Here is a 17,279-nt window from a genome sequence, read left to right on the forward strand (position 1 = left end):
CCCCTTCCTTTTGGCCAAATCCGTAAAGTTTTCTGGGCAGCCCCCAAGGGGCCAAAGAGGAAAGGAGTCCTTTGTGCCTGGACTGTTTTCCAGAAGACGTTTCATTACCTGGCTAGGTAACACTACCAATGTGAGAGGGAGGAGGGTTTGTTGCTCCTTGTTTATATACAGTTGCTTGTTCTGGCAGTGTTGGTGTGTTGTGTGTGTGTGTGTGTTTTCCTTCTTTGGTAGTTCCTTGATCAGGATTTTGTTTTCTGCTTGATTGATGCTGTTACCTTGCCAGGTCACGAAACGTCTCCGTGCAGAGGGGAGAAGGGGCTCGGGGCGCTTCCAAGCCATCCTGGGCGGGCTGCCGCGCGGGGCGCCTCCTCCTCCTCCTCCTCCTCCTGCCGGGTCTGCCTGCCCCGTGGGGGGCTCTGCCCGCCCCGCCACCGCCCGGGCCAGCCTCTGACTCACTCCGGAGCAGATGCCGCCGGCTGCAGCCTCGCCCGTCTGCGCGCCGCCGGGAGAAGGTGGGAGTGGGGGGGGGGGGGGTCGCCGGGGGAACTGGGGAGTGGGGGGGTCCCGGCCGGGAGGGACCCCGCTTTCCTTCCGTCCCCACGCTGAGTGGCGGCCGCCCCCTTCCCCGCGGGACCCTTCCCCGCGCGAGGGGGACCACCCACGACGGCGAGGGTGCCCCTGCGGCGGTGCAAAGCGCCTCCCCCGGCGGTAGCGAGGCGGGAGACCCCGGCCCTCTTTGTTCGGGCCGGAGGGGGAGAAGGAATTCGGGGAGGGGGAGGAGGGGGCGTCTGCTGGAATTCCCGCGGACCGGAGACGACCCTCCCTCCGCCCCGCTCTTGTCTGGCTCGCTTTGCGGACCCCCCCCGGGATAGCCGGCCAAGCCCCTCCCGGGACGCCCAGGGCGCCCCCTCCCCTCCCTCCCCCGTCCCGCGAAGGCTTCCTCTCCCGCCCCATCTGGCAGGAGTCGGGTGCCCCCCTTCCGCCCCCCCCCCCGTCTCCGCCAGCTGCCTTGTCTCAACTCTCGGGGCCGTCCCGGGGCGTGGAAGCCGCGTGGGCTGAGCTCCGTGGGCGGGCGGTGGGGGGGGGGGAGACCGGGAGTTGCTGGAGACCGGCCCTCCCTCGCCCGTCGCCCGAGCCTCGTCCCGCAAGTAACTTTTGGCTGCCCCGAGCGAGATTCTGGGCTGCGCCCACGGGCGTCTCCGCCCACGGAGCTCCGCTCTAGCGGCCTCTTCTTCCAGCCTTCTTGGAAGGAGACCTGGGGGGGGGGGGGATGCCTGGCTGGCTCTGACTCCCCTTCTTTGTGGGTTAGGAGGAAGAGCCGCACCCACAGCAGGACGAGCAGAGGAGCGAACGACTTTTGATTTAAATCTACTTTTCAAACTTTTTGACCGTGAGAAGAATTAATAGCAATAGCAGTCAGACTTATATACCGCTTTCTAGGGCTTTCAGCCTTCTCTAAGCGGTTTACAGAGTCAGCATATTGCCCCCAACAACAATCCGGGTCCTCATTTTACCCACCTCGGAAGGATGGAAGGCTGAGTCAACCTTGAGCCGGTGAGGTTTGAACAGCTGAACTGCAGAACTGCAGTCAGCTGAAGTAGCCTGCAGTGCTGCACTCTAACCACTGCGCCACCTCCGCTGGGCTTTAACCACTGGAAGGGCTTCTCTCCAGAAGTTGTGGGTTCTCCATCAACGGAGGTTTTCAAGAAGAGACTGGAGAACCCCTTGTCTCAAATGGGGTGGGGTTTCTTGCTTGAGCAGGGGGTTAGACTAGAAGCCCTCTAAGGCCCCTCCCACCTCTCATGTTCTATTAATTCAGTGTTTTTCAACCTTGGCAACTTGAAGATGTCTGGACTTTAACTCCCAGAATTCCCCAGCCAGCGAATGCTGGCTGGGGAGTTCTGGGAGTTGAAGTCCGGACATCTTCAAGTTGCCAAGGTTGAAAAACACTGAATTAATTGACCAGTGGAAGGGCTTCTCTCCAGAGGTCGTTGAGTGCTCCATCAACGGAGGTTTTCATGAAGAGTTTGGTCAACCATTTCCCTGATAATGGTATCTGGTCTCCTGCTTTGAGCAGGGGGCTGGACTAGAGGACCTCCCAAGGTCCCTTCCAACTCTGTTATTCAGGTAGCCCTTGGCTTACAACCCCGGTCAATCCAAATTTTCAGTTGTTCAGTGAGATAACTGTTAAATGAGTTTTGCCCCATTTCACAACCTAATTTGTGAATCACTGCAGTTGTTAGATTGCGTAGCCACTTGGGGGAAGGCGGATGCCCCACCCACATTTTCTGCCATGTGGGACCCTCCCAGAAGATTTTTCAGGAGGAGGGGCCAGTGGGTGCCTAGCAGATGAAGAAAAACCAAATTAATACAATAGCAGAGTTGGAAGGGACCTTGGAGGTCCTCTAGTCCAGCCCCCTGCTGAAGCAGGAGACCTGGTACCATTTCAGACAAATGGCTATCCAGCATCTTCTTAAAGACTTCCAGTGCTGGGGCATTCACAACTTCTGGAGGCAACTTCTGTTCCACTATTTTATTCTACTTTATTCTATTTTGCTATTGTTACTATAGTTTCTATCTTCCATTCCATATTTATTCTATACTACTATTCTATTCTTATTCTATTTAATTATTCTATTCAATTATTCTATTCTATTTTCTATTCTAGTCTATTCTATACAATAACAGAGTTGGAAGGGACCTTGGAGGCCTTCTAGTCCAACCCCCTGCCTAGGCAGGAAACCTTATACCGTTTCAGACAAACAGCCATCCAACATCTTCTTAAAGACTTCCAGTGTTGGGGCATTCACAACTTCTGGAGGCAACTTCTGTTCCACTGATTCATTGTTCTCACTGTCAGGAAATTTCTCCTTAATTCCTTCTCTCCTTGATTAGTTTCCACCCATTGCTTCTTGTTCTACCCTCAGGTGTCTTGGAGAATAGCTTGACTCCCAAATCTTCTTTGGGGCAACCCCTGAGATATTGGAAGGCTGCTATCATGTCTCCCCTGGTCCTTCTTTTCATTAAACTAGACATTCCCAGTTCCTGCAACCGTTCTTCATATGTTTTAGCCTCCTAATCCTCTTTCTTGCTCTTCCCTGCACTCTTTCTTTTACAATACAATAGCAGAGTTGGAAGGGACCTTGGAGGTCTTTTAGTCCAACCCCCTGCCTAGGCAGGAAACCCTATACCGTTTCAGACAAATGGCTATCCAACATCTTCTTAAAGACTTCCAGTGTTGGGGCATTCACAACTTCTGGAGGCAACTTCTGTTCCACCAATTCATTGTTCCCACTGTCAGGAAGTTTCTCCTCGGTTCTAAGTTGCTTCTCTCCTTAATTAGTTTCCACCCATTGCCCTTCCTTCCTTCCTTCCTTCCTTCCTTCCTTCCTTCCTTCCTTCCTTCCTTCCTTCCTTCCTTCGCTGTTCCACTGATTAATTGTTCTCACTGTCAGGAAATTCCTCCTCAGTTCTAAGTTGCTTATCTCCTTGATTAGTTTCCACCCATTGCTTCTTGTTCTACCCTCAGGTGCCTTGGAGAATAGCTTGACTGCCTCTTCTTTGGGGCAACCCCTGAGATATTGGAAGACTGTTATCATGTCTCCCCTAGTTCTTTTCATTAATACAATTACAGTACAATACAATACAATAGCAGAGTTGGAAGGGGCCTTGGAGGTCTTCTAGTCCAACCCTCTGCCTAGGCAGGAAACCCTATACCGTTTCAGACAAATGGCTACCCAACATCTTCTTAAACACTTCCAGTGTTGGGGCATTCACAACTTCTGGAGGCAACTTCTGTTCCACCGATTAATTGTTCTGTCAGGAAGTTTCTCCTCAGTTCTCAGTTGCTTCTCTCCTTGATTAGTTTCCACCCATTGCTTCTTGTCCTGCCCTCAGGTGCCCTGGAGAATAGCTTGACTCCCTCTTCTTTGGGGCAACCCCTTGAGAACTGTGGACCTCAACTCACATAGCTGGCTGGGCAATTCTGGAAGCCCACAAAGTCTTAAACGCTGCCAAGGTTGGGCACCGCTGGCTTGGTGGTCTTCAGTGCCGCCTCTCCTTTCTGTGCCCACAGGTGGTATCCCCTGAGACCTGCAAAGGCAGGGGGAGCCTCAGCAATGAACATCCTGGCCCCTGTGCGGAGGGACCGCGTCATTGGCGAACTGCCCCAGGTAAGAGGAGCGCGGCACTGAATATGGGGAGGCCTCGGGGCTGGGGGGACATGGCACGTGCCCCCTTTCTCCCCCTGCCCGCCGGTCATCAGCCTGTACCAAATCTTGGGGTTGCACAGCCTGGGCTGCTATATTGCTCAGAGTAGCAAAGGCTGTTGCAAAGAGCATCCTTCTGGCTCTGAACTGAGAGACAATCCCCCCCCCCCCTGGCTGGGAGGGAGCCTTCTCTCGGGCCGGGCCCTCTGTCCATGGGCAGAGGCTCTGCTGTAATGGCCCCTCTACCTTCCAGTGCTTCACCAAAGAGGCGGCTCTGCACAGCAGGACTTCCTTCCATCCTAAAGTGGTGAGCACATGCCAGGCCCAGCGGACGGGCACAGTGGGGTAAGTAGGTGCCCCCCCTGGAAGGGCAAGGGGGGGGGGGAGAAGGATAAAAGGGGATTTGCAGGTGGGGCTGGCTTACTTGGAGGAGGAGGCGGGGGGCTTAGCTGCTGCTTCCTCTTCTCCCTTCCAGAGACCCCCCCTTCCTGGGATGTCCAGCCAGGGGCTGGAGGAGGGGTTGCATAATGCAGGAATGCAGCTGGGGGGAGGGTAGAGCAAAGCACACACCCTCCCCCCCCAATGTCCCGGGTCAGATTTCCTTTGCTTGAAAGGGGGCCTTGCTGGGAGGAGTGGCCAGTCCCCGTCTTATGCCCCCCCCCTGCTTGCCCCAGGCCAGGTGGCAGCAGCCATGATTGGCCCTGACCAGCACTGACCCCCCCCCCCCGCCTCTCCTGTCTGACCCCTCTGGGGAGATTTGGTCAGCTGCTAATCGCATTTCTCCACCTCAAGTCCCTGAGAGCAAGATGGGGGGTGGGTGGGATTCCTTGGGGCTGGAGTCTTTGAGGTTAGGGGTCATCCTCTCTCCCTCCCTTCCTCCTTCCTTTCTTCCTCCTTCCTTTCTTCCTTTTTTCTCCTTCTTTCCTCCCTCACTTCCTCTTTGTTTCTCCTTCCTTCCTCCCTCCTTCCCTCCCTCCCTCTTTCATCCCTCTTTCTCCTTCCTCCCTCCCTCCAATCCTCTTTCTATTTCAAGCTATTTAGCTCTTCATCAGCTAGCCATACATTTTCTGGGATTTGAACTTGGGCTATTTTACATGTTAGCCAGTTACAGGTGAAACTCAAAAAAATAGAATATCGTGCAAAAGTTCATTTATTTCAGTAATGCAAATTAAAAGGTGAAACTAATATATAAGATAGACTCATTACATGCAAAGCAAGATAATTCAAGCCGTGATTTGTCATAATTGTGATGATTATGGCTTAAAGCTCATGAAAACCCCAAATCCACAATCTCAGAAAATTAGAATATTATGAAAAGGTGCAATATTCCACACTCAAAGTGTCCCCCTCTAATCAGCTAATTTAGCCATAACACCTGCAAAGGGTTCCTGAGCCTTTAAATGGTCTCTCAGTCTGGTTCAGTAGGAATCAGAATCATGGGGAAGACTGCTGACCTGATAGATGTGCAGAAAACCATCATTGACACCCTCCATAAGGAGGGGAAGCCTCAAAAGGTAATTGTAAAAGAAGTTGGATGTTCCCAAAGTGCTGTATCAAAGCACATTAATAGAAAGTTATGTGGAAGGGAAAAGTGTGGAAGAAAAAGGTGCACAAGCAGCAGGGATGACCGCAGCCTGGAGAGGATTGTCAGGAAAAGGCCATTCAAAAGTGTTGGGGGCTTTCACAAGGAGTGGACCGAGGCTGAGTCAGTGCATCAAGAGCCACCACACACAGACAGATCCTGGACATGGGCTCCAAATGTCGTATTCCTCTTGTCAAGCCGCTCCTGAACAACAAACAACGTCAGAAGCTAAAGGAAAACAGGCCTGGTCTGTTGCTCAGTGGTCCAAAGTCCTCTTTTCTGATGAGACCAACTTTTGCGTTTCATTTGGAAACCAAGGACCCAGAGTATGGAGGAAGAATGGAGAGGCACGCACTGCAGGATGCTTGAAATCCAGTGTGAAGTTTCCACAGTGTTGATTTGGGGAGCCATGTCATGTGCTGGTGTTGGTCCATTGTGCTTCATTAAGTCCAGGGTCAACGCAGCCGTCTACCAGGAGATTTTGGAGCACTTCATGCTTCCTTCCGCAGACGATCTTTATGGGGATGCTGACTTCATTTTCCAGCAGGACTTGGCACCTGCCCACACTGCCAAAAGCACCAAAACCTGGTTCAATGACCGTGGGATTACTGTGCTTGATTGGCCAGCAAACTCGCCTGACCTGAACCCCATAGAGAATCTATGGGGCATTGCCGAGAGAAAGATGAGAGATATGAGACCGAACAATGCAGAAGAGCTGAAGGTCGCTATTGAAGCATCCTGGTCTTCCATAACACCTCAGCGGGGCCACAGGCTGATAGCTTCCATGCCACGCCGCATTGAGGCAGGAATTGCTGCAAAAGGGGCCCAAACCAAGTACTGAGTAAATATGCACGCTTATACTTTTTAGAGATCCGATATTGTTCTATGTACAATCCTTGTTTTATTGATCGCATGTAATATTCTAATTTTCCGAGATGGTGGATTTGGGGTTTTCATGAGCTGTAAGCCATAATCCTCACAATTATGACAAATCACGGCTTGAACTGTCTTGCTTTGCATGTGATGAGTCTTATCTCATATATTAGTTTCACTTTTTACGTTGCGTTACTGAAATAAATGAACTTTTTGCACAATATTCTAATTTTTCGAGTTTCACCTGTATGCTAACCTCTAAGCCACAAGCTCTCCTCCCTTATCAGAGACATAATTATATATATACAGGCACACACACACACAGAGAGAAACATATATTCCATCCATCCATCCATCTCAAATGTTTTTTTCAACTTTTTGAAATGGGGGGGCTGTTCGGGCTGCTTCATTCCTTTTCCTTCCCAGCAGGTTTAAGATCTCCAAGATCATCGTGGTGGGTGATCTGTCCGTGGGGAAAACCTGCTTGATCAATCGGTGAGGATGGGGACGACACCCAGGGGGTGGGTGAGGCTGTCTTCCGTCCCCTGAGAGTTTGGGGGAACCCAGTGAAAAAGGTTGGGCATGCCAAAGGGGTGGGGTCTGGGGGTGTGCGTGGGTCAGCTTTTCAATCTCCTGAATGAGTCCCTTGAACAGAGGTTTCCAAACATGGGTGCTTCTGGACTTCAACTCCCAGAATCCCTCAACCAGCATGAGGAATTCTGGGAGTTGAAGTCCACCAGCATTAAAGTTTGGAGACCCCCACCCTTCAGGATTCTTCCAGAAGCTGGGTGCAAAAGGGCAGGGGGACAGGCGCAAGCTGGCCACACAGCCAGGGGTGTGGGTATTATCATCTGTTCTGAGCAGGGGGTTGAACTGGATGACCTCCGGGGGACCCCTTCCAGCTGCGGCCAGCTCCCTTTCCAACTTGCTCAGGAGGGGTTTGCTGGCAAGGGTCCCCGATTCAAATTCCTTCCTCCAGATTCTGCAAAGACGCCTTTGACAAGAATTACAAAGCGACCATCGGGGTGGATTTTGAGATGGAGCGCTTTGAGATCCTGGGGGTCCCCTTCAGCCTCCAGCTGTGAGTATCCCACGGGGCCTCGCCTCCCTCCAGCATCCCTGGTCCTCCTCCCCTGGGACCCTCCCCCAGTTTCAGCCCCCGTCCGACCGGCTCTGCTTACTCCCTGCTAGGTGGGACACGGCCGGCCAGGAACGCTTCAAATGCATCGCCTCCACTTACTATCGGGGAGCACAAGGTGAGGGTGCAGGGGGGGGTGTCTTTGAGGGGGGGGGGTTTCTGCCTCCCAGCCCTCCTTCTCTTTTCTCTGGTTTCCAAGGTGGTTTAAAGCAGGTTGGCCTCTTTAAGGCTTGTGGACTTCAACTCCCAGAATCCCCCAGCCAGCACCTGGAGGAGGGGGGAGGATAATTGAGGGGGGCACCTATTTTGACTCTCCCCAGAACCTGCGGTGTTTATCCACACAATCTATCCTGCCTTTCTCCGCACCTCCCTGGATTTGCAGAACAAGAGATGCAGAAGAGGAAAGGGGAAGGGTCTGGATGGGGAGCCCCCTCCCCTCAGGGAACTGAACCAGTGGCAAAATCTATTTTTTACTACCGGTTCTGTGGGCGTGGCTTGGTTGGGGGGTGTCATGTGACTGGGTGGGCGTGGCTATGTAGTCATGTAACTGCGGGATCAAAAGACAGGAAGTCACAATGTCCTGCTGAAGCAGGGTTGGACTAGATGACCTCTAGGTTCATTCCATCCCTCGATTATCCTCTGAAGCTGCGTCTAGTGCCACGTTTATAGTCTTTCCTTCCTCTCCCTTTTCCTTCCCTCTTTCTTTCCTTCTTTCTTTCCCTCTCTCTATCTCTTTCGTTCTTTCTTTCCTTTCTTTCTTTCCTTTCTTTCTTTCCTTTCTTTCTTTCTTTCTTTCTTTCCTTTCTTTCCTTTCTTTCTTTCCTTTCTTTCTGTCTTTCTTTCGTTCCTTTCTTTCTTTCTTTCTTTCTTTCTTTCTCAGCACACCTCCTCCCACCCCCCATTTTTGGCCCAGCAGCCTTTTTCTTTTTTGGCTGGGAGCAAAAACGGACCCCACCCAGGAGAACCTGTAATAATAATAACAAATGCTTAAAAAGTTTTTTTTTTTTTTAAAGTTCCGAAGATCAGCTGTGGGGGGTTTTTTAAAATCTTTTTTTTAGTATTTTTTACTACTGGTTCAGGCCCAAACTCTTCTCTCTGCAGCCATAATTATCGTCTTTGATTTGACTGATGTGGCATCGCTCGACCACACGAGGTAAGCAGCCGGCATGAGGGAGCGGGACCCCCAACCCCCCCAACTCAGAGAAACGGTGGGCGGGGGGGGGGGGGAAGCCGGAGGGGCTTCGGGGTGACTTTGCCCCCTTCCTTTGCAGGCAGTGGCTGGCCGATGCCCTGAAGGAGAACGACCCGTCCAGCGTCCTCCTCTTCCTGCTGGGCACCAAGAAGGACCTCAGTGTGAGTGGGGTGGGGTGGGGGGGCAGGAGGGGATGGGGGGGAAGGCCGGGAGACACCGGGTAGCCTTGTGGGCCCTGCAGACCCTGGATTACGACCATGAATTTTAGTCCTGCCTTCGATGGGAGACTCTGGGCCAGGCGCTCTCCCTCAGCCAGGTCCACCTCGCAGGCTTGTTGTTTTTGGTGCAAAATAGGCGGAGCATTAGAAAGGTTCGCTCCTTGGAGTTATAGATAAAAGCGGGGTGTAAAAATAAATAAAAATGAATCCAAGGGGTGTCAGGAATTGGCAGGGAGTTATGTGACACTTATTGAGGCTGCTTTATAAAGCCAGCATCCCCTCATCTGGGGGTTTTCCGGACCCCAGAATTCCTAGCCAGACGGGAACTCTGGGAAGTGATGTCCATATGGCTGGTGGCCACCAAAGCTCCCGAGGGGATGGGCACTGCAGCGGGAACAGGTTGGGGGGGGGGGGGGACAATGGCAACTGGGTGCCCTGTGGACTTCATTTCTGGCTCAGGAATTCTGGGACTTGAAGTCCACAGATCCGGAAAGTGCCAGGAATGCTGGGAGTTGAAGTCCATAGTTTGTCCAATTTCCAGGAATTCTGGGAGTTGAAGTCCACAGATCCGGAAAGTGCCAGGAATGCTGGGAGTTGAAGTCCATAGTTTGTCCAATTTCCAGGAATTCTGGGACTTGAAGTCCACAGATCCGGAAAGTGCCAGGAATGCTGGGAGTTGAAGTCCATAGTTTGTCCAATTGCCAGGAATTCTGGGACTTGAAGTCCACAGATCCGGAAAGCGCCAGGAATGCTGGAAGTTGAAGTCATAGGTTGTCCAATTGCCAGGAATTCTGGGAGTTGAAGTCCACAGATCCGGAAAGTGCCAGGAATGCTGGGAGTTGAAGTCCACAGATCCAGAAAGTGCCAGGGATGCTGGGAGTTGAAGTCCACAGATCCGGAAAGTGCCAGGAATTCTGGGAGTTGAAGTCCACAGATCCAGAAAGTGCCAGGGATGCTGGGAGTTGAAGTCCACAGATCCGGAAAGTGCCAGGAATTCTGGGAGTTGAAGTCCACAGATCCAGAAAGTGCCAGGGATGCTGGGAGTTGAAGTCCACAGGGCGTCCAGTTGCCACCGTTGCCCTCCCCTGACCCAGGTGACTGTTACCTGCGTGATCTGCTCCCATATTTCACACACCGGGTGCCCCCCCTCTTCTCCCCCCCCCCTCGGCCTTCCTCTCCCCCCACAGACACCTGCGCAGTACAACCTCATGGAGCGGGATGCTCGGAAGGTGGCGAAGGAGATGCAGGCTGAATACTGGGCCGTCTCCTCACTCACAGGTAAGCGGCACCTGTGCCCCCCCCTCCGTGTCTGCAGAGTCTGGGGACCCCTTGGAAGGGCTGGCAGGGAGGGGGCTGGCATTACCCTGTCTCCTCTCTCTCGCCCCTCCCTCCCTCCCTCCTACATACCTACCTGCTTACCCTTCTAACTATCCGCCTCTCGTGTCTGTCTCTCTACCTGTCTACAAGTAGCCCTTGAATTATAACCACAATTGAGCCCAAAGGGTATGTTGCTAAGTGAGACATTTGTTAAGTGAGTTTGGCCCCACTTTACGACCTTTCTTGCCACTGTTGTTAAGTGAGTTCAGTTAGTCATATGGTTGCTAAGTGAATTTGGCTTCCTCATTGACTTTGCTTGTGAGGAGTTTGCAAAAGTTGATCACATGACACACACCCCCAGGACACTGCAAACGTCACTAAATGAACGGTTGTAAGTCAAGGACTATGTCTGTCTGTTTCTCTGTCTGTCTATCCATCCACCCATCCATCCTCCCTCTCTCTTTCTCTTATGTCTGACTGTATGTCTCCATCTATCGTCTGCCTGTCCGTCCATCCATCTTATCTATCTATCCTCTTTCTCTCATATCTGTCTGTCTGTCATTATTATCCACCTACCCACCCACCCACCCACCCATCCATCCATCCATCTATCCATCCATCCACCCATCCATCCACCCACCCATCCATCTATCCACCCACCCACCCATCCATCCACCCACCCATCCATCTATCCATCTATCCACCCACCCATCTATCCATCCATCCATCCACCCACCCATCCATCTATTCATCTATCCATCCATCCATCCATCCACCCACCCACCCATCCATCTATCCACCCACCCACCCACCCACCCATCCATCCATCCATCCATCCATCCATCCATCCATCCATCCATCCATCCATCTATCCACCTATCCATCCATCCACCCACCCATCCATCTATCCACCCACCCACCCATCCATCCACCCACCCATCCATCTATCCATCTATCCACCCACCCATCTATCCATCCATCCATCCACCCACCCATCCATCTATTCATCTATCCATCCATCCATCCACCCACCCACCCATCCATCTATCCACCCACCCACCCACCCATCCATCCATCCATCCATCCATCCATCCATCCATCCATCCATCCATCCATCCATCCATCTATCCACCTATCCATCCATCCACCCACCCATCCATCTATCCACCCACCCATCTATCCATCTATCCACCCACCCACCCATCCATCCATCCACCCATCCATCCATCCACCCACCCACCCACCCACCCACCTATCCATTCATCCATCTATCCACCCATCCACCCACCCACCCATCCATCTATCCATCTATCCACCCACCCATCTATCCACCCATCCACCCATCCATCCACGCACCCATCCTCCATCCATCCATCCACCCACCCACCCATCTATCCATCCATCCATCTATCCGTCCATCCATCCATCCATCCATCTATCCATCTATCCATCCATCCATCCACCCACCCACTCAACCATCCATCCATCTATGCATCCACCCACCCACCCACCCATCCATCCATCCATCCACCCACCCACCCACCCACCCACCCATCCATCTATTCATCTATCCATCCATCCACCCACCCATCCTCCATCCATCCACCCACCCACCCATCTATCCATCCATCCATCCATCTATCCGTCCATCCATCCATCCATCCATCCATCCATCTATACATCTATCCATCCATCCACCCACCCACTCACCCATCCATCCATCTATGCATCCACCCACCCACCCATCCATCCATCCAATCTATCCTCTTTCTCTCATATCTGTCTCTCATTATCATTATCTACCTACCTATCCATCCATCATCCATCTCTCTTTCTCTCCCCCCCCCCTGCCATATCTATCATCTCCCCCCCACATCGTGCCCAGCCCTCTCCGTCTCCCAGTCTCTCCCCCTCCTCTGCTTTGTGGTGGGCAGTCTGCCTCTGCCTGGCAGTGGGGAACGGGGGGGGGGGGGGAGGCTGAGACCCCTGCCCTGCCCTTGTCAAGGTCTCCCTTTTCCGTCCAGGTGAGAACGTGCGGGAATTTTTCTTCCGTCTGGCTGCGCTCACCTTCGAAGGCAGCGTGCTGGCCGAGCTGGAGAAGAGCCAGGCGCGCCGGATTGGGGACGTTGTGCGTAAGTATCCCCTGGCCAGGCTGTGGGAGACTCCGAGGGTCCCAGGTTGGGGGCTGTAACCGACTGGGGGCTAAAAGTTAAAGGGCAGCTGGGACGATCGGATGGACGTCCCAGGCCTTTCTCATATGTTCAGAGCCTGCGAATTTGGTGTCTTTTTAAAGCCTTTTTATAAGCTGTCTGGAGTTGGTTTATCAGTGAGATGGGAGGTCTGTAAATTTAATAAAGAAATAAATAACCGCTGGAACTGCCAATTTCTTTAAGCATATTTTTGGAACACACAACACAGACACACACACACACACACACACACACACACACACACACAGGCCTTGGGTTTGTGGTTTCCTCTTTGTGGTCAGCCCCGATAATCCTGCAAGCATGTTCAGCTTCATTACCCATCTGTGTGTGTCCACTGGTATCCTCATAAGGTCTAGAAACTTAGCATTTAAAAAAAAACAGAGTCTGTTTCTTCTCTCCCCCCCTCCCAGCTGAGCTGACCAGCAGGGTGATCAAAGCAGTTTAGCAAGATAGTTAAAGGGACTCCCATTTGGGGTAAATTTAAACTATTATGGGGGGGGGTGTTTCCATGATCTGCCCCAAAGAGTTTTCAATGGCCCTTTGCTGCCCTCTGGTGGCGATGTGGAATTGGGCTGCAATTGTGATGAGTTCAAAGCCAGGCATGGTGTACAGAGAGCAAAAGCCCCCTCCCCATTTCCATAGGTTAGGGTTAGGGTTATAGAGCCGAGGTGGCGCAGTGGTTAGAGTGCAGCACTGCAGGCGACTTCAGTTGACTGCTAGTTCTGCAGTTCGGCAGTTCAAATCTCACCGGCTCAAGGTTGACTCAGCCTTCCATCCTTCCGAGGTGGGTGAAATGAGGACCCAGATTGTGGGGGCGATATGCTGACTCTGTAAACCGCTTAGAGAGGGCTGAATGCCCTAGGAAGCGGTATATAAGTCTAACTGCTATTGCTACTGCTATAGGTCTCCTCCCCATAGCACAAAGCAATGCTCTTTTTTCCCCATGTGAGACACCACCAATCATTCTGCTTGGGCGGGGGTGGGGGGGGATGGTGGTTTGACTAGATGACCTACAAGGTCCCTTCCAACTCCGTTAATCTGTATTCTGCACTTTTAAAGGATTTCCCACTCCCCTCACTCTGTGACCGTCAGATAGACAAGCCGGTTATAGACCTGTGATGCTACTTTGGGGGAGGGGGCCGGGGTGGGTGGGACAGGGAAGAGTGGCAGGTCAGGCTGGATGGCACGAGGGAGACCCTCATTCAATACCCCCTTGGTGTCAGAAGCCCAGTGAGGGGTTATGGGTCAGTTCGCCTCTCGACCTGGCCTACCCTGCAGGGTCGTTGTACGGGGAGAAACAGAGGAGGGAGGGGTATGCATTTGGGAGGGAACTCCTAAGGAATGCAAAGGCCCCTGGGGCGTTATGGGGTGGGACTCTCTCCCAGCCCCCCTGGGTCCTCGCCTGCCTGTGCCCTCCTCCCACAATCTGTAGGGCAGGAGAGGGGCAGGTGGGCTGCGGGATGCCAACCCACAACTCTTGTTTCCTTTGCAGGGATTCATGGGGACGAGCGAGACTTGTACGTGACGGAGAAGAGGAAGCGGACCAAATGCTGCGCATGACGAAGCCCCCCCTGAACAGCCCCCTCCTCCGGCATTTGCACTGGACTCTTTTCTAGGCCAAAGGAAGCCCCCTCCCCATTTCTGACACACGAGAAGCAGGCGCCTCCCCCCCCCCATCTCCCTGACAGTGCCAAACCAAAGAATGAAGATGTCCAAACTTGGCAAACTTTTAAGACTTGTGGATTTCAACTCCCAGAATTCCCCAGCCAGCTATGCTGGCTGGGGAATTCTGGGAGTTGAAGTCCACAAGTCTTAAAAGTTAGCTGCAGAATTCTGGATTTGAACGTCCATAAATAAGACTTAAAAGTTGTCTGTAAAATAACGGGAGCCAGAAGTCCTCAAATCTTAAAAGTTGGCTGTGGAATCCTGGGAGTTGCGGTCCGTACGTTTTGAAACTGACTGTGGAAAATTCTGGGTGTTGAAGTCTGCCAATCTTAAAAGTGGCTGAGGAACTCTGGGAGTAAAAAAAAAAATATTGGCTGTGGAATTCTGGGGATTGAAGTCCACAGGTTTTTCAAGATGGCCGTGGAATTCTCTGATTGGAAGCCCACAAGTCTTGAAACTGGCTGGGGAATTCTGGGAGTTGGAAGTTTGCAAGTCTTAAAAGCAAGCCAAGCTTGGACGTCTGTGTCGCAGAGCATATATCCTCCCGAACGCTCCCTGACTTCGGACTCGCCTCTAACCTTCCCGCACCAGAGCTGTGCGCATGCTCACCTTTGAGGACCCTCCCCTCCACCCCCATCCCCAAGCTAGCAGACAAAGCCCCCAGGCTTACTCCAGTGGTGGGTTTCAAAAAAGTTTGGAAGCTCTTCTGTAGGTGTGGCCTGCTTTCCGGGTCCATTGGTGGAATTTCTCTTCTAACCGGTTCAGGTAGATTTGACGAACCGGTTCTCTCGAACCAGCGTGAACCGGTAGGAACCCACCTCTGGCTTACTCGGACTCTTACTCAATGGAAAAAGAAATTCCTTTTTGTCTACAGAGATTTTCATACACCTTCGTTGCTTTTTTGTACCTGGCTGGTGCTTTTTTGTGTCTCTCGGGCTGAGCGGGGGGTGGGGGTGATGCCCGGGTACCCCTCCCAGAGATCCTGCAGGACTGGGAGTCACGGGATGGGTGGGGGGGAAAGGAAGACAGAGGGGAGCTTCTCATGGCCACTGGAGGTCTGTCCAAAGCGGGTGGTGGGGGTGTTTTGCTTTAGCCTGCTTGGACCCTGGAGCCCCCCCCCCAATCTGGAGAGCGTTGCCTCCTACCCCCACCCCCCAAGTGATAGCAGAATTGCTCACTAGAGCCTGAATACAATAGCAGTTAGACTTATATACCACTTCATAGGGCTTTCAGCCCTCTCTAAGCGGTTTACAGAGAGTCAGCATTTTGCCCCCAACAACAATCCGGGTCCTCATTTCACCCACCTCGGAAGGATGGAAGGCTGAGTCAACCCTGAGCCGGTGAGATTTGAACTGCAGAACTGCAGTCAGCTGAAGTAGCCTGCAGTGCTGCATTTTAACCACTGTGCCACCTCGGCTCTGAAATGCTGAAATGGCTCCAGTTGACTTTGGCTCAACTGGTTGGGGGCCGCGAGCGACGCCCCTCCCGTTCCTTTGAGGGAACAATTTGCTCCCCCCCCAAGAATTGCAGTGAGTATCAGGGGGTCCCTGATTGCACCTCCTCTTCCTGCGGTTCTGCCATGGGTAATGCAACACAGAGTCACCGGGGGGGGGGGGGGAAGAGTCCAGGCCAAGGGGTAGGAAGCCCCCCCCTCCAGCAAAGGGGTGGGTTGCAGCAGAAAAGGGGCTCTTTCCCCTCCTCCCTGGAGTCAGCCGTGCAGCCCAGGAAGGGGCCCTTCACGGTGGGCCCCCTGAATTCAGTGGGAGGCAGGTGGGGGCTGCACAGAAAGGCCAGAAGGGGGGGAGGGCAAACACCCCCCCCACGCCCCCGTGGAAAAAACTGGTTGCTAAAAGTCAAGGCTCCATTTGATGACCCATCAACCGATCCGCACAGACATACAGGCAGTCCTGGACTTACGACCACAACCGACCCCTGAATTTCTGTGGTTAAGCCACGACCATTGTTAAGTGAGTTTTGCTGCGTTTTATGACCGGAATGGCCAAGGCTGATTAAGTGAAGCACTGCGGTGCTTAAGATAGGAATGTAGAGCTATTAATACATATTAAAATATTAAATAAGTAAACAGTAAAAGTAAGTTATAGTTCAGTGTTTCTCAACCTTGGCGACTTTAAGCTGGCTGGGGAATTCTGGGAGTTGAAGTCCACAGGACTTAAAGTCGCCAAGGTTGAGAAACACTGTTTTAGTTAGTTGGTTAGTTAATTAGTTAGTTAGTTAGTAACATGGTTATTAAGTGAATCTGGCTTCCCCACTGACTTAGTCACGTGACCCCTGGGCTCTGCAGCCGTCGTAAATATGAGACACTTGTCAAGCATCTGGATTTTGATCACATGACTGTGGGATGCTACAATGGCCATAAGTATGAAAAAGGGCCCTAGTCGTAGTTTGGAACGGCCGCTAAATGAATGATTGCAGATCCCTTTTCACTTCGACATCAGTTCACATGCAGAGAGGAATTGGGGGCAGGGGGTTTATTTGGAGGGACCAGAGCAGCTGCTGGGGGGAGGGGTGGGTCAGGGGTGCAGGAAGGACCCTCTCCCCCCCCCCCAGACTAAGCAGGGCTGCCGTGGGCCCTTGCTTCAAAGGCTCCGTGCTCGGGTGGCTGCTCCTGGCTGGGGAGGCTTGTCCGGAACGCTTGGAAGGAGTCCAGCTGGTGAGCGTTGAACTGGGGCATCAGGTGGGGGGCCACGCAGTGGGACCACTTGTAGTGGGATTTCAGCCAGCGGCCCCCCTCACTGTCTTCCATGCAGATGGCAGCGATACCTGGAGGGGGGGAGGGGCAAAGCACCAGAGTTGGCTGGAGGGTCAGCTCCTCTTGAGGTCCCGCTTGACCAGCCGAAGGCCAGTTGGCTACTCTC

The 17,279-nt window shown here is 52.7% G+C and overlaps 1 protein-coding gene across 2 annotated transcripts; it reads left to right on the forward strand.

Moving 5' to 3' along the window:
* Positions 1-377: 377 nt before the first annotated feature.
* RAB34 (RAB34, member RAS oncogene family) lies at positions 378-15,139 on the forward strand. 2 transcript variants are annotated; one of them, XM_032214876.1, is made up of 11 exons: positions 378-512; positions 4,076-4,172; positions 4,462-4,553; positions 7,090-7,158; positions 7,643-7,744; positions 7,855-7,919; positions 8,903-8,954; positions 9,073-9,154; positions 10,399-10,489; positions 12,553-12,660; positions 14,231-15,139. In XM_032214876.1, the coding sequence occupies exons 2-11, from the start codon at positions 4,119-4,121 to the stop codon at positions 14,296-14,298; spliced, it is 783 nt and encodes a 260-aa protein (XP_032070767.1). In that variant the 5' UTR covers positions 378-512; positions 4,076-4,118; the 3' UTR covers positions 14,299-15,139. The 2 variants fall into 2 exon arrangements, with proteins under 2 accessions (XP_032070767.1, XP_032070768.1); XM_032214877.1 differs by having other exon boundaries at positions 379-512; positions 7,093-7,158.
* Positions 15,140-17,279: the final 2,140 nt, after the last annotated feature.

This window comes from Thamnophis elegans, chromosome 4 (assembly GCF_009769535.1).
Source record: "Thamnophis elegans isolate rThaEle1 chromosome 4, rThaEle1.pri, whole genome shotgun sequence".
NCBI lineage: Eukaryota > Metazoa > Chordata > Lepidosauria > Squamata > Colubridae > Thamnophis > Thamnophis elegans.

Excerpts from the sequence above, each read along its gene's own strand:
- RAB34 (XM_032214876.1), top strand. The coding sequence starts at position 4,119 with ATGAACATCCTGGCCCCTGTGCGGAGGGACCGCGTCATTGGCGAACTG. Across the intron at positions 4,554-7,089 it reads CAGCGGACGGGCACAGTGGG|CAGGTTTAAGATCTCCAAGA; the intron begins GTAAGTAGGTGC and ends TTTCCTTCCCAG. Across the intron at positions 7,159-7,642 it reads AAAACCTGCTTGATCAATCG|ATTCTGCAAAGACGCCTTTG; the intron begins GTGAGGATGGGG and ends TCCTTCCTCCAG.